The following is a 25481-nucleotide window of genomic DNA, read 5'->3' on the forward strand; positions in this document are numbered from 1 at the left end:
GCCACCAAATATTTCCCAAGAGTTATTTAATAACGGTAAAAAGTTACACAATATTTTTTTTTTAATTATGACCACTTACGTGAAATTTTACAGCTTCCAAATCCGGTGAAAGAATTCGTGACCATACACTTGCAAAAGAGTTATCGTTACAAATTTATAGGAATAGCTTAATCAACAAAACGAAAAGACCTAAATTGTAAGTAAGACAGAACCTTAAGGACGAACGTACGTAGACATATTGGATGGGTAAATTTCTTTGCTATAATTTTTATTTACAATTATTGGCAATACTCCGTACAAACAAAACATTTATGATCGAATTCATGTCGTGTTTTGGTATTAATCGACAGTCATCTGCGTGTAACCGCCAGTTTGGACGGCCAAAAATAGATTTTATTAAGACCCATTAACACTGAGTAAAGATGCATCATAGCAAATCTTAACAGATAGGGAATGGTATGACTAGCCGAAACATAAGAGTATAGTATAGCACGCATAGTTTCTGGGCGCTCTACGTGCAAGTTTACGTTCTACTGCGAATATTATGTATTCTGAAGTAAGTTTAAATAAAACGGCTATGGTCTGCGATGAATCGGATGAGTGTTTATATATTTCAATTAACTCCAGCAGGGTTGTCATAATTTATACTAAGAAAAATTCGTCTGGTAAAACCTAATTCCTTGGCATAATTTTCTTAAGCCAATTAAAAAGACTCTACTGTTTATAGGTAATGTTATTCCAGGTATTTCCCTATGTTTATTATCAAAGTTATTAAAAGGCTGAGGTTTATACTTAAAAACGTTTAAAAATTGAGTCACATATTCACACAGTTTTCCATAAACTAGTGCTATTCATGAAGCACTAACGATCTATATTTATTCTGACCTTTACGAAAGCATGTACATACATACATACATACATACATACCTACATAGATGGAATCAAAATAATTTTATAATAGTTTCGCACGGTAGAAAAGTTTACTAACATAATAAAAACATACATGTTTTATCATCGAAGCTAGTAAAGTAACAACAAAGATACGATAATCCGGTTACGCACCATTCCATTCTCCATGTTGCCATAGGGAGACTGGAAACCTGGCTTATCTGCAACAAAAAAAATTAATTAAATAAATAACACACAAATAAACAGCACAAAACACATAATTGTAACCGTGAAATGCAGTATGCAAAAAAAAAAAAAAAAAAAATTTGAAACAGGACGTTTACGAAGCATAGCTCGAGATCCCTTTTCAATGGCATACGGTATTGGCGGAAAAAAAGAAATTATTACACGACAGCTGCAAAATATTGTTTAGTCCAATTTAGATGCTTTCACGGTATATTATATATATATATATATATATATATATATATATATATATATATATATATATATATATATATATATATACTACTTAGGCTATATTTTGTGAAAATTCGAAATTCCAAAGAAGTTTCTAAGGTTTTTCATATCATTGTACCTTGCTCGTGTAGTTCCTGAAAACAATTTTGTAATAACAAGAAAATCACAATTTTCTTTACAACTTCAGGATGTTCATAAACGAATGTTTCCTGAAAGAAAGAAATGCTGAGAAAGGGAGAAGACAAATCACAGCGTTCAATCAAGGAGATTACCGAGCGAGTTGGCGCTATGGCGACACATGCACTGCCCTCACACTCGTGATGACGTGGGGTTCGAATTCGGGCCGGATATTCCTATTTCGGCTTCCCACCGACTATAAGAAACCATCACAGCTTTTGACTTCAACGATTTCGGGGAACCAGGGAAAACAGGGGAAAAATTATCAGAATGAATAAACTGAATTTCTAACACAAATCATACAGACTCAAGAGTCAACCTATTTACCACTCCGCTACAGCACTAGGCCTTTTCTATAGGCCTTTATTCAGACGGAAACACAGCTAAAGGCTTCTTTACACACGAAGACGTTTCTATGGGTGTAATAAAACTAGAAAATGAACTAATCACCAAAATCCATAACATTATGAAAGTAAACACGAAATTTATGTAGAAAATTTAAGGTAATCGCCCACGATACAGCAAGATACTTCGTTGATAGATACCTATAGTACAATATACACATTCACGGGGCTTAAATTACATAATCCGCTTTGTCACCGACATGACAATTAACAGAAGCGCAAGAAGGTCGCAATAATAACTTCAAAAATTACAGAAAACGTTTCTTCAGAAATTGCAGTCGAGAGAAAACTATTACTCATATTTAGGTTGGTTCTGATCCCGTCATCTCTTGTAAGTAAAAATTACTAACGAAAAAAACTACACACTTTCCAAAAGAAGGATTATACTTGTTGAAATCTTCAATCAAAGATAACATTAGACGCATGGATGAAGTGATGATAATATGAATGATGATGTGGATAATAATTATGGTGCTAGTAATGACAGTGATAAAGAAGGAGATGATTATTTTTCTAAGTTATTAGTGTGAATATAAATTTCTTCAATAAAACCGGTTCCTTTATTTCAGCTGTTTTACTTTTTACAATTTTTTTTAACTTATGTAATAATTATGTTAGTAAAAAACACTTAATAATTTTATTGATTCTTCTTTGGACTACAAAATAATCCTAAAATAAATACGTAACACACGAATCCGATAAAATAATTTTTAAATTAAAGTCAGGTTTGAAGCTCTATTGTCCCACTGTGAGACATTTTGGGAACTGAGATATGTTACCGTCATCAGGCCTTGACGTCTTTCTTGTCGATTCTTGTGGTTTCTCTACGAGACAGTGAAAACGATCAATTACTCTTTGACAGTTCTTTTGGGAAGTAAGCCCTTTAGTGATAGACTCAGAAAAGTTTCTACAGCGTACTTGGGCACGATGTTTATATACACATGTAGTCTGAGGTTCTGACTCAGATTATATGACCGGGAGCTATTCCGCGGAGGGAAAGGGGGGTAGAGGATAAAAAAAATAATAATTGGGTGCGCTATCGACAGGCGCGTTAGAAGTGAAACTTCACAGATAAAGAGATAGTAAATGTGTAGGGTACACAAATAGGTATTTGATATGCGTGGACAAGTGTGCATATGTACATGCGAGAGGGCGAGTGTACACACAGGTATGCGAGTGTAAAAGAATGCGTGCAAGTATCGCAGTACGGCAGTATGTGAGTACAAAAATGTTATTATAAAATGTTATTAAGTTTAATTTTCCTCTTTTATTTACTTTTGACAATAATTCACTAAATTGAACAGGAAATTTAGAACTCACAAAAAACCAAGCGAAATTGAAAGTGTGCTATAATGCAAACATGCCAACGAACCCATGTGTGTGTTTTCGCAAGTGTTTTGATAGCTAGTAGAGTAGAAAACAGACGATCCACACTGGAGTTTTAGAATTGTGACAAATGAGGTGACGAAAACCCTGTTAAAAATTGTAAAGTCGGTTTACGGACGATAGTTTAACATGACGTCATAAAAAACCATTGATGAAATGATTACATACTTCTATGAATAAAATTTAATCATTTTTATTTTATTAATAAAAAAATAAATACTTGAAATTATACTAGTAATCAGATTTTTAAAATGCAAGAGAAACTAACCTTTATTGTCGAAATTGTTGTTGTAATAAGCAATGAAAACCAAATTAACTTTTCACTTCACTTTATGTACAGTCGACGAAACAGTTCACGTGTAGATGTAATTAATTTTAAAAACTGGCGTTTAGCTATAAAGTTTAAATATAATTATGAACAAGTTTTCATATAAATAAACTGTAATCAAATATATATCATCAATTATATGAATCACCATAATTCTTTAGTCAATTGTAACATAAACTATTATTACTGCACTCGCCGAGAGATACTACTTTTTTTAATAATAAAAGAATAAATAGGTACTTGAAATTATACTAGTAATCAGATTTTTAAAATGCAAGAATAATTTACCTTTATTGCCGAAATTGTTGTTGTAATAACTAAGCAATGAAAACCACAGATTAAAATTATTCGAGAATATTTTACGTTTTTATGTCTTCCAGTGCTCAAAATGATATGCAATTGTGGCCCCTAGCACGAAATTATATTTATAATTCATTCATAATAACGCCCCTCGCGATAAACAAAGGAAAATATGTATTAACGAGTGCCTGGTTGCCGCGGAAGCTAATAGATAGCGTGATTCGTTCGGTTCGCGTCCGTCACCGTAGATGTCAGAACCGTAGGGGAATATTATTATTTCGTTTTTATAATACGATTTTATAACAAATACGCATCCCAAATACACCAAACTTATTTATGATGTGTTACAATATTTTTTAAAACATTGTGCAAAAGCTCCCGGGTGTAATTTGAATTATTATGTGTAACTGTAAAACACCATTGTTCGTACAAAAACGTATTTGAAAATTCAAAATTACTTTAAAATAACCGTACCGATTGTGCTGAAAATCTGTGGACGATCGTTAAATTACATAATATTAATAATTCAAACGACGAAAACATGATTGAAAAGTCAAATCGATGGTTGTCCCAATCGAGTGAAAGAGAGATGCGGCGCAAGCGTACAATGAGCGTAACGGGACACATAGTAGTGGGACAATGTGCGTTACGGGACACTTTTTCGTGCGTGCAGCAGGCGTTCATCGATTTATTAGACGTTGTCACGTCAAAAAAAGGTCTAACGGTTGTTTTTATTTTCTCCTACCTAACCATTAAATTTTTTTTTTCGTTACGCTTATTTTCGTTGTGGTGTAGATGACGTCACTTGCCTCGACTTGCCGCACCGGCTGTGGAGAAGCTACGCTTCTTGAAAAAGCGCGCGCGTGTTCCGCAGACGGACTTCCGCGTCCTTGGTAGCCGGAAACACCGCCGCACTTCTTCTGGCGGCTCTCGAACTGCCCCCTTCCTCCCCCCCCCTCCCCAAACGGTAGGTTCCAAACTCCCCTCACCTTATAAACAACCGCCAGAGCGGAAGCTCGTCCAACGAGCGCACCTGCCGGACCGAGTCAGCTGATTGTTTCGCCTCGCTCAGCACCGCGTCGGCGGGTTCGCACGCTTCGCCCTTTGTTTTGAAACGCGACGCAGCGAACAACAACAACAAAAAAAAAAAGCAGCGAGGCAGGGGATCCGCGGACTAGCCACGAGACCATGCGTTGGACGGCCTACTGGCCGATTGCATCACGGACTAAGCAACCGTCCCAAGACGGCATGTGCTGTGACGTAGTTATTTTTTTACCTCGTCACGCCCAAGACATTGCGGAACCGGGGCTTGACCACCTCTGATGATGATCAGTAAACACGAATTAGAATCTCCGTTGTTGAAGACAATCATTCCTACAAAACGGTCATTTAAAACTGGTTTTTTGACGTGACAACGTCTAATAAATCGATGAACGCCGGCTGCACGCACGAAAAAGTGTCCCGTTACGCACATTGTCCCGTTACGCTCATTGTACGCTTGCGCCGCATCTTTCTCTCTTCCACTCGATTGGAACAACCATAGATTTGACTTTTTCGAGGCACATTAAACTTGAAACACTCCCATTCGTTTCCTACTTTTCCTATCATCGTCCTATCCTCAACATAATAACATAGATTGGAAGAAGTTAAATAGCAAACATGTATAAAAGTTATAGTTAAAATAATCTCTTCGTTAAAGTAATAAACATATTTGAATTAATGAGTGCAAATAAAAGTAAATTTATCAATTAAATTGTAGATTTCATTTCACTCCTTGTATCCATACAAAATAGTGATAATTCAATAAAAATGATGCAATTTTATTCATAAAAGTATGCAATCATTTCAACAATGTTTTGTTATGACGTTGTCACGTTAAACTATCGTCCGTAAACCGACTTTACATACAACTTTTTTTTTTTACAATGCAAACACTACTAAACTTCAGCCAATGTTTCGGGCGTCTAAACACTACGGCGCAGACAGTGACCTGAAGGGGAAAAAAACAGGCGCCACACGGTAACCATGTGATCATGCAGACGTGTCCACCCCCTGCATAGAACCGTACAAAAAAAAACGGAAGGCACCATTTGTTACTTTATCTCGCATCATTGTATACGTCTTTTTTTTCTTTTTTTTTTTCAGTAGAGTTCATGTTTGATATTTCGTGAACGATGTATGAGCTACGTCATATTACAACTTAATTTTTAATAATTTTACCAATAACGCACACGCCATATTTGCGAATCTTTTCTAAACAAATCGTAACCCACATTGCAGACTAACAAGGAGAGGTTAACCGATTTTTGACGTCCTTTGCGAGAGTAGATTACTTCCCAATAGCAAACTACCCTGTAAAGGAAAATACCCAACTCTTAATTGTTCTTAAGAAATAGCCGATCAGAAAAAAGAGGCACACCTGATATTTCCCGTAAAGTTTCTCTCAGAACAGCGTAGGCCAATGGTTAGAGCGTCTGACGTCCACGCTGGGCGTCTTGGGTTCGTTACCAGTATGGACACTTTATTTTTAATTTTTAACAGATTTTTCCATCGAATACGTGAAAATTCACGCTTATTTAAGTAATTTTTTTTGTTTTACTACAAAATTTCAACTACTAGGGCGAAGATAATATGAAATAAATAAAACGCTGTTATTAAATGCACAACGGTATTTATTTATTTTTCAAACACATACCAAAAGTGTGACAAAATTTACACATCGCAGTCATTTTCTACGGATCTGGTGCAAACTTGTGGACGATACTCATCATAATAACACGTCAAAAATATGTTCTTTTCGTACTGTTCGCAATGTATGAATGCGACAGTGTTGCACAAACATCGTTTCAAAAGAGGGGAGCAGATTTCTTCAACATTTTGGTATGTGACTCGTGGTTCTATCAATATTGCAGCATTCCAAGCATACTTCAACATGTTAGTAGTAAACTTTAGAACGCTCAATTGGTGATTAATTTATGAACGAATTTTGATGGCATTCTCGCGCGATGCTTTTTTCCATTATTCTTGTATTAGAGTAAGGATACTGACGCTCAGAGAACTTCCAAAAATTTTTATTTTAAACAACGTAAAAGAAAAAATTACAAAGCATAAAATTTCACACTGATGGTCTGTACTGTAGTAAATTATTTTTTTATTTAATGTACTTTTAATAAATAAACATGAATTTTAACGTATCGATAAAAAATATCTAGAAAAAATGAAAAGTATCCATACTAGTATCAAACCCGGGTCGCCAGCGAGGCAGTCAGACGCTCTATCTGCTGGGCTACGCTGCCTTAGCGTTACGGGTACATAAGTTTTGCCTCGATTTTGCGAGCGACCATATCTTGAGAACAATTGGGAGTTGGGTTTATTCCTTAATAGGGTAGATTGTTATTGGGAAGTAATTTACTCTCGCAAAGGGACGTCAAAATCTGCGACCCGAAATTCGCGACCTATCCTGGTACGGTTGCAGCTAGCCCGACATCATGACAAAACTGCGGGCTTTGAGCTAAATGGTCAGACCGCTCTCGATTTCCGGCGGGGTCAAGCACCGATTCTTTTTTTTTTTTTTTTTTGCAAAACGTTGCTGGGCCGTTGGGTTTTCTCGCGGTACTTCCATCCTCCTCTCCCCTACAATAATTACGTGAATGCTACTCTCCCATCTCATCACATCTCATTGACTCTAATTACCAGGACGTTAAACATTAATTTATTCATAACAAAAAAAAAGGGGGGGGGCGAAAATATTAACCAAGCATAATAATTTTTGAATTTAAATTTTTAAAAACACGAGCCCAAATAATGCAAGAAGAATTGAAAACCATCCCTATTTTTTTAAGGTGAACAATTTATACTTTCAAAATCTTTGAAGTTATAATCAATCTTGCACAGTAAGCTTAACCAGTTTTAACAGCATAGTTTATTTATTCAATTATTTATTTTATTCTCGTCATTGGGCAATACTCTATAGTATTGGACAAGTCACATTATCAGTTTGTTATTTCTTACATTATGTACACACTGTATAAAAAATATATAATCATAAAACCAAAACAATAATTCAGATTAAATATTTTCCATGGAAATTGTGCCATAATTAGTGCTAAGCGCGTTCAGAATGCATAATTTAAAAAATTCACGACCTTCGGCGAAATTTAGGAAATCAAATATCGTGATACTTTCTTGGGCCACATACCATTCCTACCAAAGATCCTGGATCATCCTCATTTATTCACAAGGTCAAACTACCAGATCATCTGCGCGTACACTTCACCAAACTGGTTTCTTAAACTTGTTTGAAAACTTAGCACGTAGGCCTACATGCTTAATAAAATGTTCTCACTGTATGTCCAAGTGTTTATTGCGTGGGATCGGCCACGTAGTTAACATTCACTCTAAAATATCCGACGACACGGTTAAGTTAGGAAACATTGCGGAAAGAACAGATACAAAATCGAGGAGGAAAACTAAAACAAATCGCAATAACAAAATAATTCCTGAATCAAGGATTAGTACTCTCCAAATTTGAACGTGCAAAAAAAATATTACCGTAATTTAATTAAGTTTCCTCATTGTAAATACTAGTTTTATAAAGTAAAAAAAAATCATTACTTTCCATGTTTATAAAAGCACGTATTTAGTAAAGTTTTTGTAATCATTTTTTCCATATTGTTTTGGCAGTTGCCGGTTTAGTTAAATATTTTTTATCATTTATAATTATCAATTACTCACTGATCACGTTTAAATTATTGTATTTAAATCTAATTAATTATTTTTAGCTAATTTTAAACTATTTAGACGAATATGTAAATGCATAAAGTTCAAAGCAGTTTTTAAAAACATTTTGTAACATCATGTAATTTTTTTAATAAAGAGTTACAATTAGTGATATCAACTTTTCATATTATTGATAATTATTCAGTATTTTTTCCCGTATTATTTTAAAATACTACTTTTGTGCCAGTTCTTTAGTAAATTATTTTTTTAAGCTTTGTTTTGGAAAATCAAATTTATTTATTTTGAATCACGGCTTTTTCTAGAGACATTTCTACGTTCACTAATACTTTATTTTTTATGCATTTGTATTTCAACTCTTCACATGTAGCGTAAATTAAGCGAAACGAACACTTTCGCTGGTTTAATAGTTGATGTAAAGCATCTTCACTACCTATATGTTAATATTGACTAAGCTCTCCCGAGCTCAGTTGAGTGAATTTATGAAACCTTTAAACGTTCTACGATTGTCTTCGAATAGATAACAGAGTGGTAGGGGAGTGGTAGCAGCCATATACTATACATAACACACACACACACACACATGTACAACATGTTCTCGAACAACACCGACATCTTTAAAAACCAAAATTTTAATATTCGTTTTCAAAGAGATAGGGAAGCTACTGCAGCTAAGCCACAAAATGGCGAAAAAAAGTATTTTATAACATAAACTTATAATACATATTGTTATTGGTGTACTACTAACAACTTTTAACAACATTCATTCAAGCACACTTTTTTTTTTCAATTTAGTTATTGTTTTGAGACACATTTACAAGTAAAAAAAGTTGTATTCTAAAAATGTAGAATGTTTCAGAAAAAAAACTATTTTGGCCAAAAAGTATTAACGAAAATTTTAATGTTACATGTGTTGAAAATATTCACACTAATTATAAATTTAAAAAGATTGGCGGTTATGATGTCTAGATTCAAAATGACGGAAGTTCTCCGAAAACAAAATGGCTGTCGTGACGTCATCCGGGGTCAATGTCAGAGGTCAAGGTCGTCCAAGAGGGCGGACGTGACGTCATACTCCAAGATGGCCGACCCCGGAACCGGCACCTCACCCGGCATCCAGTAGCAGGATAGGCTATTACATATAACCAGCTAGTCTTCATTAGCTTCAAGTATTCCACTAAATTAAACGTATAAAATGCTTTAACGAAACCGAATTGAAAAAATAAACTATATAAATTTTATGGCCCAAAAAATATTGATATAAATATAGACTACTAGTTGATGTACTCATGCTTTGCCACTGAGTCTACAGGCAAAACTCTCTCGCACAGATTAAGGCCGCACCTCAAATGAAAAAAAGGTTTTTTCTGTAAAGTCGGTTTACGGACGATAATTTTACGTGATAACGTCATAAGAAAAAATTGATGAAAAATTGCATACTTTTATGAATTGAATTATTATCATTATTTTGTATAATACAAAGGAGTTAATTGAAAATTACAATTTTTTTCATTGAATACTAAATAAAAGCAGTTGACTTTTTATACGATCGTTTATATGAGATAAAACATTTTTAGTCAAAATTGTAACATAACCTATTACTACTGCACTCGCCGACCAATGCTACTTTTTTTTAATAATCAATGAACAATTATAAGAGACTATATCGCTCATCAAATTCTTAAAATGCAAGAATTAATTACCTTTTTTGCAGCAATTGTTGTTGTAATAAACAATGGAAACCACATTAACTTTTCACTTCACTTTATAAACAGTTGACAAAACAGTTCACGTGTAGGTTGTGTGCTGCCGCTGTCTCTCTTCTACTCGGACTCATCGGCTCAGGCTCAGGCGGAACGTGAAAATAAGTCATGCTTTTTCGTGCGTGCAGCCGGCATTCGTCGATTTATAAGACGTTATCACGTCAAAAATTATAAATAATCGTAAATCCCGAAATTTCTGTTTTCAAAATTAAATTTTCCTCAAAACCAAACAAGGTCTCGCACAGAAGCAACAAGTCGCGACCACCAGGTACTGGTTTCATGCATCTACTAATTCTGCTACCAGTAACAGGACTGAACACCAGATTTTGATAAAAAAAAAAAATTTACCGTGATACGTGACAATAAAAAAAAACTTGCTTTAAAACTATTTCATGGACATGCGCCATTGCTGGTTTACAATGGTTGTCGAAAGGAAAAAAAAAATTCAAGAATGGAAAACAAATATAACTACATAAACTCACCGAGAATAAGCCAATATCAGCTGGTGCCTAGACAGCACAGATAATTCCATGGGAGGAATAAAGCCAGAACAAAAATCACAGCACAGACGAACAAAGTGGGCTGACAACGATGAGAGACGTTCTTTGAATAATTCATGCCATGGGGAATTTTTATTTAATACAATTTTTTGGACATGAGCCATTGCAGATTTGCACTGTTTGTCTTGGGGAAAAAAATTCAAGAATGCGAAAAAAAAAAAAAAATTAAAAAAAAACATAAACCCACAGAGAACAAGCTCATGTCGAACAGATGGACCCAACGATGAACCTAAACAGGTATTGTGGACAATACAATGACCACAGCACAGACGAACACATCCAAACGTAAAATATCAGACAGCACAATAATTCCGTGGACGGAATTTAGTCATAATATAACAGCACGGACGAACGCAGTGGGCTAATAACGAAGACAGTATCAACAAGAACATCAAATTCAGACAAGACAACCAACAAGAACAGTATATACAGACAAACAACAACCTTGGAAAACACAGCAACAAATAGAAAATGCTGTTGTCCATCCTTGAAGTTTTTTTTACGTCAACCAGTAAGTATAAACCAGCATTGGCGTATGTCCCTGAAATTGTTTTAAATAAATATTGCCAACTGCAAGAAACACTCAAAGAACAAAATTAAAAAAAAATTTTGTGTGTATAAAATGTAACTCGACAAATGTGCTGTGATTGCCGCGCGCTTCGTGTTCAGTCGAGGAAACACGTCCAGCGAACGTGAGGCAGGTGAGTTGTGGTCGCCAGTCTGCTGTCGGCTCGCAAGAGGTCGCCTAAAATTACGACGCGGAAAAAGTTTGCCGCCTAATGAACGGTTGATGCGGAGACCCGCATGACTCGCAAGAGCAGCACAAAACCATTGAATATATATAATGTTATATATATTCAATGCACAAAACCGACGCTTGGAGCTGTCTTTACTTACAACGAGCGAGGGCGAAATTGCAAACCAAAGCTGGTCGGCATCCAACTTCAGCCCGCGGAGATGTACGTGGACTAACTAATGTCGACTGAAGGATGATCCTGCTACTAGAAATCATCGTAGCAAACAATGCCCAGGTGTAATCACAGCGAACTCAAGATGCCCGCCCAGCGAGGGGTGTATCGTGGACTGGCGCGCAGTCTTCTCGTCGTGCGTATGACATCTATGATATTTAAAACGGTAACCGTACAATAGAAGGCGGAGGAATAAATATATTTTTTTTAATACCATGCAAGTCCTCTGAGTGTTTTCAAAAAATTTTAACGGGTGTTTCATGTCTGAAAATCATTCTGAAAACATGAGTTTCAGCCGTTTTCGCTCTTCTGAAAATACAGTTTAAAACGAAATTAGGAAACAGAACTACTCATCCACCCTCAAGAGTATTCTTAAATGCTTTTCGTAAGCAGGATCCCACTCTGACATCTTTCAAAACGCGAGGTTTCTACGGAAGCTCTGCACACAGTATGTGCGCCCAGGTGCGCGAACACCTTGGTAATCAGCGACGCACAACGTCTGTGAAATATTCACAGCCAAGCCAATGAAATAAATTACGATAAATAGGGCACCCACTGAACCTGATTTTAAACGGGCCAACCAGGCACTTGCCCAGAGCGCCAGTTTTTGAGGGGCGAGAGGATTTGAGGTTGCGAAAAAAAAAAAAAATAGGACAAAATATGTCAAATAACAACCTCATAAAATTGCAACAATCATTTATTACATTTAAATAGAAAAAAATACAAACAGCCTATGTCTTTTTTAAAATACGTTGGTACTTAGTTGCAAACTGTGCTGTTTTAAAACTGATAGTAAATAAGCTTAAATTTATAAAATTGTATGATATTTGGAGGAACTGGAAAAAGGAAGATTAATATACCCAGAGCGCTAGCTGCCTGAAATCGGGGCCTGACCACCTACAGAATTCCATGAGAACAAGATCAGGCGATACTCCTCTCACTGCTTCAGAAATATTTGTTTAATCACGAACATAATCTGATTCGTGATTTCAGTAACATTAAAACACGAATTTTTTGTCCTCAAACAATGTTACGTTTCCAACAAACGAATCTGCAGTGGTCAATCGCCTTCACGTAGTAAGGAAAATGCCACAGAAAAAGTCACGCGACCAAGTGTTTTCAGAGTTCTCCAAAAACATCCTGGACCACTTACGTCGTTTACGAGTACACACGAGAAAATGTCGCATCTGCGGGTTTCGGTGATTTGACAGCGTAGCTGTGTTCATTGCGATATTAAGGTCTGGAGTCAAAAGTTTTTAGGCCATAAGAATTTTTATCGTTTGATTTTCAACGTTTGGTTTCGTTAAAGTAACCAAAGCATTTAACGGTCCGAATCGCCTGAAGGTCCCGCACCAGCGAAGGAACGTACGAACTTAGGCCAACTGAGCGAACTTAAGCTAAAAACCTAACTTTTAGCTAAGTTCTAAAACACAAGTGGCAGTCGGTTCGGGATATCTCGGAAGTGTAAAAACGAGCCTTTAAGGGGATTGGTGCACCAGCATCGTATTAAAAAAAACAATATATTTGTTAATGATTCAGCTTCTAGAGAAGATTTGAACCATTCTGGTGTAAAATTATTTTTTTTATTTTTTTATTTTAATTAAGTTATTGCTGATTTTCGGGAATTTCTTTAATTCAAGCTTTATTAATAAACTATAAAGAATTCAGTGGTAAAACTTTCGCAGATAAATTTTCAGACACGGGAGATATGACTGTGACCATTATTTTATCTGTAATCATTATTAATTTAACGTATTTACAATTTGAATTTTAATAAATGAGCTGCTACGAAATTGCGTGATATTCATTTGCGAATTTAATAACATTCGCGTTTTCATTTGTAATTCAAACGCCAATATATCTGTCGGCTGAATGATTGACTTTATTTTAGTCTTTAGCTTATTGCAGTCGGACCTAAAGTAAAAACGTAACTGTAGAAGTTTGAGCAGCGTGCAAGCTCGGATACGAGAAATTATGGAGCGCGCTGGACAGTAGTGACACCTTGCGACAGTTTCCCGAACTGTTTGCAGCCAGTGTTTTCTCTCGTTCCCACCCTGCCTCAGCTGTCTGCTGTTTACGAAGGGGAGACGGGATTTCGCGCGAAACTGATATGAAGGTCAACGTACTCATTTTCAGTAGATAAGAGAACGTGTTTGGTCTAGCTCGGCGTATAATTGAATGGTTATTCTCTGTTATTATTTAGCACAGTGATTTAGCTAGATGTTTTTTGTTGTAAGCGTGAGATTTATTCAGGAATAAAATGCCGAAGAAACCTCCACCAAGCATAGTACACAAAAGAACAAAACTATCGAAAGCCATTAGAGCGCTTAGAAAAAAGAATAAAGAAAGATAAGAGATTATTTTATTATAGCTTTTTTACCATACATTTATTTTTCAGAGTTGCGTATGTACAACGCGATGGACGCGATGCGACAACATAAAGATGTGTAAAATTGTAAACATGCTTTTTTTTTCCAGCAATGCGTGAACCATTCATAAACTATACTCAACATGTATCCGTATGATTACGTTTGAATTTTTTTTATGACAGGCATCAATGTTAACAAGTTTATTAAGCCACAATATACTTTTTTTCAGAAAAATAAGTGTAGCAGAAAACACTCAACATAGTCTCACACAAAATCAGTTTACATGAATGCAGTTTTAAGAAGTAAGCTACGTAAATAATAGTTAAACATTATTTAATATATGCTGGTAACGTTTCCAAAGTATCAGCTTCGCCTTCATTCACGAACAATATTCGTGGCCTTATTTATTTATTTTGCTGGCGTTTCGTTGGTGACTGTTAGGACTGCAAAATTAGTAAACATTTTTCACCCTATCCTGAGTTAAATCTAAGTGTGCGCGGTTAGATGAGGACCAGATGTGTATCATGCTTACGCCTTTACACTCTACTCAGGGGTGCCCACAAGGGGGGGTAACGACGCAGACTGCGTCATTAATATTTCAGGGGGGGGGGGGGGTGGTTAAAAGACGAGAAAAATGTATATATTATTTACATAATTATAGCTTCTAATGTGAAAATACGATTCTGGTGCTTTGATAAATGAAAGGGATCTTGTAAATCAAATTGGCAACCCCGCACTTTCCTCAACAAAAGCAGTTTGGCATCTGTCGGTTCAGGATGGAAATATTACCTGATATTACCAAAATTATTATTAGAAAATCAGTTTTAATTAATGCAAAATGTGATAAAATATAATACTAAAAAAGTATAATATTATAAAATAATTGAGTAAATCATTTAGAAAATGGCATAAAAAAAATTCGGGGGGGGGGGCATAATTAGTTTAGGGGGGGTTGAGTCATAGTGTTTGGGGGGGGGGGGGGGAGAGGTGGGCACCTCTGCTCTACTCATGCGGGTATTAACCATGCGCGTAAGGGCGTGTTGTTAATGACCTGTACGATAGTCAATCCTCTACGGACTCGAAAAATGTCACCTGCTCATTGGCTACTTGACTTGTGACAACTGTTTGTTATAATGCCTGTGATTCATCGTTGATTTTGTTGAGGAGTTTTCAGGGATTCAGAGCCTCCCATTTAACTGTGGCCGAATTGAAGAAGCAGTACAAATGTTACATGCTTGAATTCATAGCGAATGGAAACCACAAATATTTACTGATGTAGTGGTTGGTAAAAAAAAAATATTCGTATCGCGTCCATCGCTTCGCGCCATGGTGGCTCCTATATTATATGGATTTACAAAATATAACGATTCACTTACGACACTTAAGATAAGGTGTGTAGGATTTTAAGAATTCACTTGAATTAATATTTAAGAACATATTTCAGGATAACTTGTGAAGACGCTCGTACAGACGGCACCGGTTGTGATGACTCATTGTTAGGGACACCTGTATTTCGAGAATACATTTCGTGTCAAGGTATTTCACAAAATACTGTAGCTTTTCTCCTGTGGTTATTGGCTGAGAGCGGTGAGAGGTGTCGTCCCGCTCTTGACGAGGCCAATGAGAATGTGGTCACAGTACTGCTGCACCCTCACAATTTGCCTTTCCTCTTATAAAAAGCTACAGTATTTTGTGAAATACCTTGACACGAAATGTATTCGCGAAATACAGGTGTCCCTACTCATTGTTACCAGAGCAGGGGCCATCTCGTGTACACGAAGTGGCATGCGAAACCTCAACACAACTCGAAAATCAGTGAGTGTTACATTGAAATGTGTCCGCTACAAATGTTCAGGAATTATAATTTTGAAATCGAGTAGAAATATTCCTGCAATTAGCATTAGGTATATTTTAATAGACATTGAAAGCGAATCATTAAGTAGCTTCAAAATCCAAATACCGGAATACAGATAGTCTGTAACAATACAGACCTCACCGACTAGATATGGTCCAGATTGTTAATACTAACACATTTGAAAAAAAAACTGACTAGTTAATGAATATGTTGAAATTTTGTAAACCTGTTACTTAAGATGATTGGTGATGTAATAATGTCTCTTGGAAACTACATAAGATTTTAACTGCTTTTATTTCTCCATAAATTCGCAAATCACCATGGCGGCCAATTTACGATCACGATTTAGTTCTTAAATTTTAAATTAGTTTATTTGTTGAGAGCCTGGTACAATGTATCTGACCACTAAAGCGATCCGAGCCGCGTAGTGTATACTACTGCGAGGTTGCAGAAGTAGGCTCGGGTCGGGACGAATTTCGCTGTGAAGAAACAAAGGTTTTTAATACATAGAAAATTATCCCAAAGCCGAAATTTGTACAGTAGTAGAATGAACATTTCTTAGTAACACGTCAAAAGTGTAAGTACTGCCGCAAACCTTGTGTGTCACACCGAAAACGAGTAGTTAATTCCAAAATTAATTTTTTTTGCAACGATCCACAATAATGGATATTGCAAATGCAGTTTATGGAATAGACCTCAGTATGGAACCCAAAATAATCTAGAAACATTGCCCTATCTGAGGATAGTGATAAAAAGCACAAAGTTTAACATGTTTCTATAAAATAGACCTTTTAAATCATTAAAGTTAACGAATTCACTTTCATTCAATTTTAAGGAAATATAAATACATCTTACATAAACTTAAAGAGCCCAACGTGGAAATCGCTTAAAGTAATCGTTGTTGCATATTTATTCATCTTTAAATTGGTATATTTTTTAAGTGTCTCATACAATTAGTTTGACCACTAAAGCGATCCGAGCCGCGTAGTGTATACTACTGCGAGGTTGTCGAAGTAGGTTCGGGTCGAGACGAATTTCGCTGTTAAGAAACAAAAATTTTTAATACATGGAAAATTATCCCAAAGAAAAAATTTTTTACAGTAGTAGAATGAACATTTCTTAGTAACACGTCAAAAGTTTACCGATGAAACCTTGTGATCACACCAATAAATGAGCAGTTGAGTCCTTAATGATAATTTCTACAATGATCCACAAAAATGTTTCGTAAATTTAATAACTTTAATACTTTTTTAAGTCGGTTCTCATTATGGCACCAAAGTAATATAAAATAATGTCCTACATGGTAACTGTGATAAACACCTCAAAGTTAAAACGTCCTATTATTAAATTGGTAATTTTAATCATAAAAGGTAAGAAATAAATATATTTTTTTATAGAAATTTGACTACATGTTACATAAATATGTTGAGCGTAACGTCAAAATCACTTCATAAATATTGTCTGTGTTTTTTTTTTTAAGGTTTAAATGTGTATATTTTGAGTGTCTGGTACAATAGTCTGACCACTGATGTATTTCAAGCTGCGTAGTGTGTGGTGCAGCAGTGTTAAAGTCGCTCGTGCTGGGACGTTTTTTGCTCCAGAAAACTAAGGTTTTTAATGTATGGTAATTCCAGACTGAATTTTACTCTGAAAGAATAAAAGTTTCCTAACTGCAAGTGATTTTTGCTGCAAACGTAGATAAAAATCTTCCAGGATGCAATTTGCTTAGGTAAAAAGGTTAGTATGATCGACTCTTTAATTTCTAAATTATAAATAAATAACAACAATAGAACTTCCCGGAAAGTTGTGATAAACTGACGATATTGCGCGAGTAGCAGACCCGTACGTGACTACAGAGAAAGGCTATTTTCCTTGACCGTTAGGATTTCTGGGACGAACACCCTCTCACAGCTGGGGTCATAAAATACGGTCAAACTCTTGCAAAAACATCCACCAACGCTCTTTGCCACTAGCAATTCAACGAAGTAAGCTAGGCGCAGCACTCCAATGAATTAACTTAGAAAAAAAATTACTAAATATGTAATTCTATCAATACATTTTACAACACAACTTATGTATTATTTATTTTCTGGAAAAAAATAATATTATCATCAGAATTATGTTATAAAAGTGACAAAACTCAACAAGCACATTAACGGTGTATCGTTTTCTTCAATTGTTATATAGTAAAATAATTTCATACAATTAAATATATATATATATTTTATAATATAGGCTACATTAAAATTTTGCACAGTTCTGATCTAAAATAATATAATGTATTAGAAATAAAAAATAATTTTTAATAATAAAATTTTTGTAACAAAATACGAACACACATATATAAAATCAGAGGTCCTCTAGAATTTTGATTTACAAGTTCCAAGCAGAAATTGTTTATTGTTAATTTTATTGTATCAAAAATCATTCATATATAAAAAAATAATATGTATATCTCAATAGATGTAACATGAATACACCCTATCATATGCATTAAATATATTTTAAGTAATCCATAAATAAGACCAAGTTTATTGAGTGTCGCAGTACGCAGCGTGTTTCAAAGCCCGCCGGCCGTGAAAGATCAGTACGGCCGCAGTACACTGCAACGCTCGGGCAGCTTTAATGAGGCAACTAATTATGCTAGACTCTTTATAAATATACTATATTAAAGCTAAAAGTATAATTAAAAACATGTATTTAGACATTTTTTCGCATTGGGCTCTTCAAATCGGTGTAAATCGTATTTTTATCTGGGTGGCAAAGATAAAAAAAAAATATATGTCGTGAATTAATCGCTTTATATCATATATACTAAAAATTTAAATTTTTTCTAACATTAATGGGTGTATTAAAGTTTCTAGATTATTTTGGTAAGTTTATGGACAGTCTAAATTAAAAACTGTATAAATGGGTAGCATTTTAATGGACTGATGTAAGTTGCTGTCACCTAGGACTTAAATGCAAATTTTCGGTGATAACGCACAAGGTCTACAGTGGTAAACTTTCGGTATGTTATTAAGCATAGGCAACTCTACCACAGTACAAAAATTCAGCTTTGGACAAATTGTTCACAGGTTGTCTTGGTTTCCTGGAGAACACGAAAGTCTACGCGGGGAAGGGCGGCTACCTGATCCGAGAATGAAGGATAAGGCGAGATGGGAAGCGATAAGAGCTGGTTGGGTGTCCGTGTTGGAGAGAGAGATAGAGAGAGAAAGGCGATATTGTGTAAGACCTTCGAAAGATTCCCGCTAGATGGCAGGCCTCAGAGCTGCAACATTTGACAACCTCCCCTCACAGAAGCTCTCTCGCCACTAACCTGCCAAATCTCACCCGCTAGCTTATATACGTGCTGGCTGGCCATACAGTAGTAATAAACAAGCATTTATGAAACACTTAAGCTCATTTCCAACAAATTCTGACGAATGACTGTTTTTTGTCCTGCACCAATCCCCTTAAACTATACAACAGAAATGCAGATTATTTGCTCCAAAACTTAGCGTTTAGCGGTCGCGGGAGATAAAGTGGTTAACCGGTACCTGCCAGGCCCAAACGTGCCGGACTATCGGAATACTATTATATATAATTTTGTGGAATGCCTGAAGTTAGTAGTGACTGGCTGTCACAAATATAGTCTCATGTGAAGTCATTCGATTTTATCACTGAATACATTTCTTCGTCAACTACAACTTTAACAATAATGTCAATAGACACTATAAAATTATGAAAATCTCTAGGGATGTTATATGTGCCTTTACGAAGGTAAATTTTCAATATTAAACGGTAAAAAAATTTGTTATAACGTAAAAACTTGAAACCAATATGGCGTATTTCTGTACTGATCTCTCCTTCATAAAATTTCAACTGCAACACACGCTGTGGAAAGACAACAGCTGGGGCTCCCAACAACGCAACGACTGCCGAAAAGAATAATAAAAAAAAGGTAGCTGTTTACGTCGGATGGCCATTAAAAGGATAATTTATCCCTCCGACATCGAACTACGATAAGCATTAAGACTCCATAGGTCAACCACCGTATTAATTCGTTGAACAGACATAAATCCGACAGGCGCGCCGCAGACAATACGGCATGGAGTAGTTAAGTCCCCGCGCGATAAATGAACCACTCCGAAGTTCGCCTCGGGGCAACACATATTTCTCGCGAACGAGTTCTAGCGTCAGCGTGTAGCAACAGAGAACGCGCCCAGAATGTAATCAGTGTATAAATGGCTGTATTAAATTTAATTCTTGCACGAGTCTGCCAGAACTTGGATTTTTTTTTTTAAGTTACTTTCAAAAACGTGCCCAAGGTGGGATTTAAGGAGCCGAGGCCTGACCCTCCTTTTATAATGATCGCAAATAACACTGGATAAAATTTCGTTTACTAGGGGGGAAAATTACCATTCTGAACACGAGTCCCCCCTCCCTTTTCACCCAGGACATCGAGTTCCTGAGCCACCACTGCTTATTACGACATATTTTTAAATTATTTCGAAGAAGACTACTATTGGAGTCATTAACTTGATGGCACTTCAGAACATTTTCTAGTAATTTTTTTATCGTTCCTAGACGCTAAAATCATTGTTAACTCAAAGATGTCATGTATGTTTATGTATGAATTTATGCCTATATGCCTATTTCATTTTTATGAAAACGATAACTTTCATAATTTTGCACAAATGCAGGTTTTTAAAAACAGAAACATAATTTTATAGTTAGTCTCTAAGAGTGGTGCCAATAACATTTGTTTGAAACTTTTATAATTCAAATCTCTCTTAGTAGCCACAGTTTATGAATTCAGAGCTATTGCAAACTTTATAAATATATCTTTAAAAATTTGTCTGAAATAATTTTTAATACGAATAACCCATGCTGCAAGGTATGACCAAAATCAAGTCGCTGAACTAAAAAAAAAGGTACTTCCTTAATTGACACAATATCGAGCCCGCTCAAAATTGTTGTAAATCATCTAAATATTACCAAAAACTTCTGTCTGAAACCGCACCCCCCCCCCCCCCTCATATTAACAACCCTTATCGCAAGGGGAGAATAAATTTGTTTAGTGCTTAGCTTATAGAAGTAAATGAGTATGTTATGTTCACGGCTTGTTTTCACTAGCGACACAGCACAGAGCCTACCTGTTTGCGCCGGGCCAATGTAGAGCTAAGCATATGCTTATAGAGAATATTCTAGAAATTATACGAAAATTCTGGATGCATTGAATGGAAAATTATTCTTAACGCTTTGGTTACATTGAATATGCGAAAAAATTTTGATGATCCTAATAGAATAATCAAGAACATTTAGGGTGTTTTGTACATAAAGTGTCTAGACTGCCATAGAAGTCTCCGGAATGTACCTGAAGTTTCAAGAATGTACCAAAAGGTCCCAGATGTTTCAGGGTGCAGTGCCGGTACATCAATTTACCAGATTGTTCTTGTTGGATACACAGAGCTGCATTTTCTCTGTACCTGTAGGTCGAACCGAAAGGAATTTTTCACCTTGGTACATTTCACCGATTCTAGCGCGACCACGGTGGCTAAGTGGTCAGACTTTACCCGGGTTCGCTCCCCAGCGGAGACACAACAGGGTTCAACGTGGCGGACGTTGCCATGGGTTTTTTAAGAGTATTCCTGTTCTACCCCCCCCCCCCCCCCAGCAAAAATACTTCATTCAATCATTGCTCCATGATATTTCCGTAGGGACTCAGTAGAAGCATCTAAGAAGCGACTCGTGGGTGCTGGTTCTCTTAACATGCTAATTTTTATATGCCACCAGTCAGCAGGAAAATAATTTCCAAGAAGTTAGCTTCAAACACAAGATGATGATCTTCTTGATCGTGCATTGGGAACGAGGTCAACAAGAACGTAAATCGCAGTGACGGGAGTCGCGAAGCGCGGGGGCTCTACGAGAATTAGAAGGGTGAAAGGCGAAGCAGGAGAGACAGGAAAACGGGTGCTTGAAGATGGCACTTGTCACCGATCATCGGCGGGGTAAAGTTACGCCCGAAGGAAACCTAAAAGTCCGAGACACGCCCTCCGCCTTTATACCCGAGGACAACCACGGAAGGGCCGGAGTTCAGTACCGACGATGTTCTGTAACTAAATTTGGAAAAAATAAATAAAAATCAACGCATCACCGATACTGTGCATTTTAGACGTTGATGGGGGAGGACGAGTTGAGAATGGAGCAACATGCCCCACCGAGAATCGAACCCGGATCGCCTTGGTAGGATGCGCGTTATATGAACATTTAACCACCGTGCCCCTGGCACTAAGGACATGTAGCGCGAACGATTGAAGGTCACCTAGTTGGTGGACTTAGCAGAAAGTATGGACCACAGTTGAAGCACGAAGACGCTGAAAATACATCTAAGAGTAAATACTTTTGATGCGTAAACATCTTAGCTCTCGGTATACGGCATTTGGTAGGAGTGATTTCGTGAATGGAACGGGAGTCGATGAACGGAAATGTCACAAAGATGGGAGACCAGCTTGTAGGATCATAAGCCTGTATATAATCACTTTAGTAAACAAACGTATTTGTGTGCCAAACGATACTTTATGATGGTAAAACTACCCAGGAATATAAGTATTTGGTAAATTAAAATTGTCATAGTGAAAAATTTTCTCAAGTTTTAAAAAGTAATAAAACTGGAATAGCGATGATTATATTAGATATTCTCCTTCTAAATTCCCAGTTTGCTTAGTAGCACAGCATCAATGTATTATTTTTTTACCTTTGTTTTAATAACATAATATATAATAATGTTGAATCAGCTCAATAAGAATAAGATTTGTTTGCAGGAAGTATTTACAGACAGATTTCAGTTGTTTAAGGAAAAACAAATAAAGAAAAATATATTTAATAATGTTTTAAAATGTTCAGTGAATTTTAACAATACGGACAGTATTTTAATAACATTTCTAGTCGAAAATCAGGTCCAAAACCGGGGTTTAGGCTGTTTTCAAGTCTTTTTCGCTTTTATCGAAACAGTTACTAATAGTTTAAAATTTCCGATTGTTTCGTGCTATCTGAGGGGTGATGTAAAGGAACATTTACGATTAAGGCAGCGAATTCTAGCAGCGTGCTCAGAAAGTAAGTTTGTGATTCGCGTCTAGAAATTTTGGTATGTACTTGAAAAGCTAATATTTTATTGATCAGCATATTCATCAGCCTCAGCATTATTTTAAATAATTCTACTTTAAATTGCGTGTCCGAGTTCTCGAGTACTGAAAGACTCAATTACTTTTTTTTTTTAATATTAAGTAGAACTATATTTAGAAATGTGAAATTCCGTGTTGTTTACGACACACTCAAAACTGGTGTACCCTAGCCGTTACGTCATCTCTGCGAGCATAATTTCCATAAAGTCACCGGGTGACTCACGGTTTTGTAGTCAGTGCCTTCGTGGAAGTAACGGAAGAAGGCCAAGCATGCGTGAAGAGGACAGACGGGGAAGGATCACGGCAAGAGCCATGAAACGACAGAAGAGCCACCGTCAACCATCCGTGATCGACCAGGAACCATGTAATACGGTCACATCCGCATAAACGCGTAAAAATAGACGCACACTGGTCGTCGACGCACGCGCGAACACGAATAGTATTTATTTAACGCAGTACGCACACTGCATTCGGAGCATCGCAATTTCCGAAGGGTGCCCCATTTTCTGTGACGTTCAGTCCTCCGCAACGCACGGATCACACCGATTCATTGCCCTCTCGTCTATTACCATCTGCATTGCCGACATCCGGCACGTACGATGCGGATAAGTGAGAGCAGTCTTATTTAATACTACGTACAGAATGATTACATGATCCGTGCATTCGTACCGTACGTGCGCTGATGACTATAGTGCACATACCTTAACTTACCAATCACGTCCCGTTTCAACGAAAACCGCGTCGGCTGATGACTATAGTGCACATACCTTAACTTACCAATCACGTCCCGTTTCAACGAAAACCGCGTCGATATTGAAGCATCCCTTAAATATCCACCACCCAGTTATACGACCTGCAAGCATGATATGTATGATTACCAGATTTCTGGTTTTGTTTTTGGTTAGATTTGTACAGTAAAGTATGTGTTTTGGTGGGGTCGTTACCACAACGCCGAAATACCATAACGCCGAATGTCAAAATTGACCACAACGCCGACAGCTAGAAAACTGCTGTGTACCACAACGCCGAAATACCATAACGCCGAATGTCAAAATTGACCATAAAGCCGACAGCTAGAAAACTGCTGTGTACCACAACGCCGAAATAACAACTGAATGAATGTGTGTGTGTTGCTTAAATGTACCTTAACGCCGAAATACCACAATCACACCTAACCTTACCTAACCTAGCGTAATATAACCTAACCTAACTTTACCTAACCTAACCTAGTCTTTGTGGCAGTTCTGCAATTACATTTTTCGGCGTTAGTGTATTTCGGCGTTGTGGTAATTCAGCGTTGTGGTACACAGCAGTTTTCTAGCTGTCGGCGTTGTGGTCAATTTGGCATTTCGGCGTTGTGGCATTTCGGCGTTGTGGTCAATTAGGCATTTCGGCATTGTGATATTTCGGCGTTGTGGTGCGTCCCCGTTTTGGTGTCGTAAAGTGTACTTACACTCGTCCGCAGTAAAGTCACGGTGAACAACAAGCCATTGGGTTTTGCCAGAGGTGCTTTGAGAGGTCTAATAAGGTAAGAGGGACACGTGGAAATGCCGTTATAGTTATAATGATCATTAACATGAGGCTGGGCAGTTTTTAATATTTATTATTAAGTTAAAATTCTTTCAATTTGCAGAAAGCTTCGGCACAGGGCCTAGTAACGGGCAATGGCGAAAAATTCGGATTTGCAACTCAAATGCAAAAAATTAGTGTTTACACTAGGTCATAGGTGAAATTTCAGTGTCATTTATAGAACAGAAATGACTGGATGTTATCAGTGCATGTTGACGAGGAAGATGGCGGCTTGAGAACTTAAAAACAAAATGGTTTTCTTGGCCGAAATCATGAATAAGATAGAGAGTAACCAGGAGTAAATTGAGATGATGAATAATAAAATGAAGAATGGCCAAAATGACACTGGTTCGAATCCAGGGAGGAAGGCCATCCTGATTTCGGTTTCCCGTGGCCTCCCCAAATCAACACTGCGATGGTTCACTGTCCAAAAGGTCATGGCCGATTGCATCTCCAAATTTCTTCTAAACGAGTTATCGGCAATCGTCTCGCTGTCGAGGTTCCTATCCACCCTAACAGCAGCGTTCCTCC

The 25481-nt window shown here is 36.7% G+C and overlaps 1 protein-coding gene across 5 annotated transcripts in view; it reads right to left on the bottom strand.

Annotated features, from left to right (window-relative positions):
• Positions 1-25481, bottom strand: part of LOC134528233 (transcription factor 12) — a 500640-nt gene that overhangs the window by 438542 nt on the left and 36617 nt on the right. For all 5 annotated transcript variants that reach the window (XR_010074370.1, XM_063361655.1, XM_063361658.1 and 2 more), the window contains exon 2: positions 1063-1109. Coding sequence is in view for 4 of the 5 variants with exons in the window: in XM_063361655.1 (XP_063217725.1) it covers positions 1063-1109 (47 nt within the window). In the remaining variant the exon portion in view is untranslated. The remainder of the gene's footprint in view (positions 1-1062; positions 1110-25481) is intronic.

Source organism: Bacillus rossius, chromosome 1 (assembly GCF_032445375.1).
Source record: "Bacillus rossius redtenbacheri isolate Brsri chromosome 1, Brsri_v3, whole genome shotgun sequence".
In the NCBI taxonomy this organism is placed as follows: Eukaryota; Metazoa; Arthropoda; class Insecta; order Phasmatodea; family Bacillidae; genus Bacillus; species Bacillus rossius.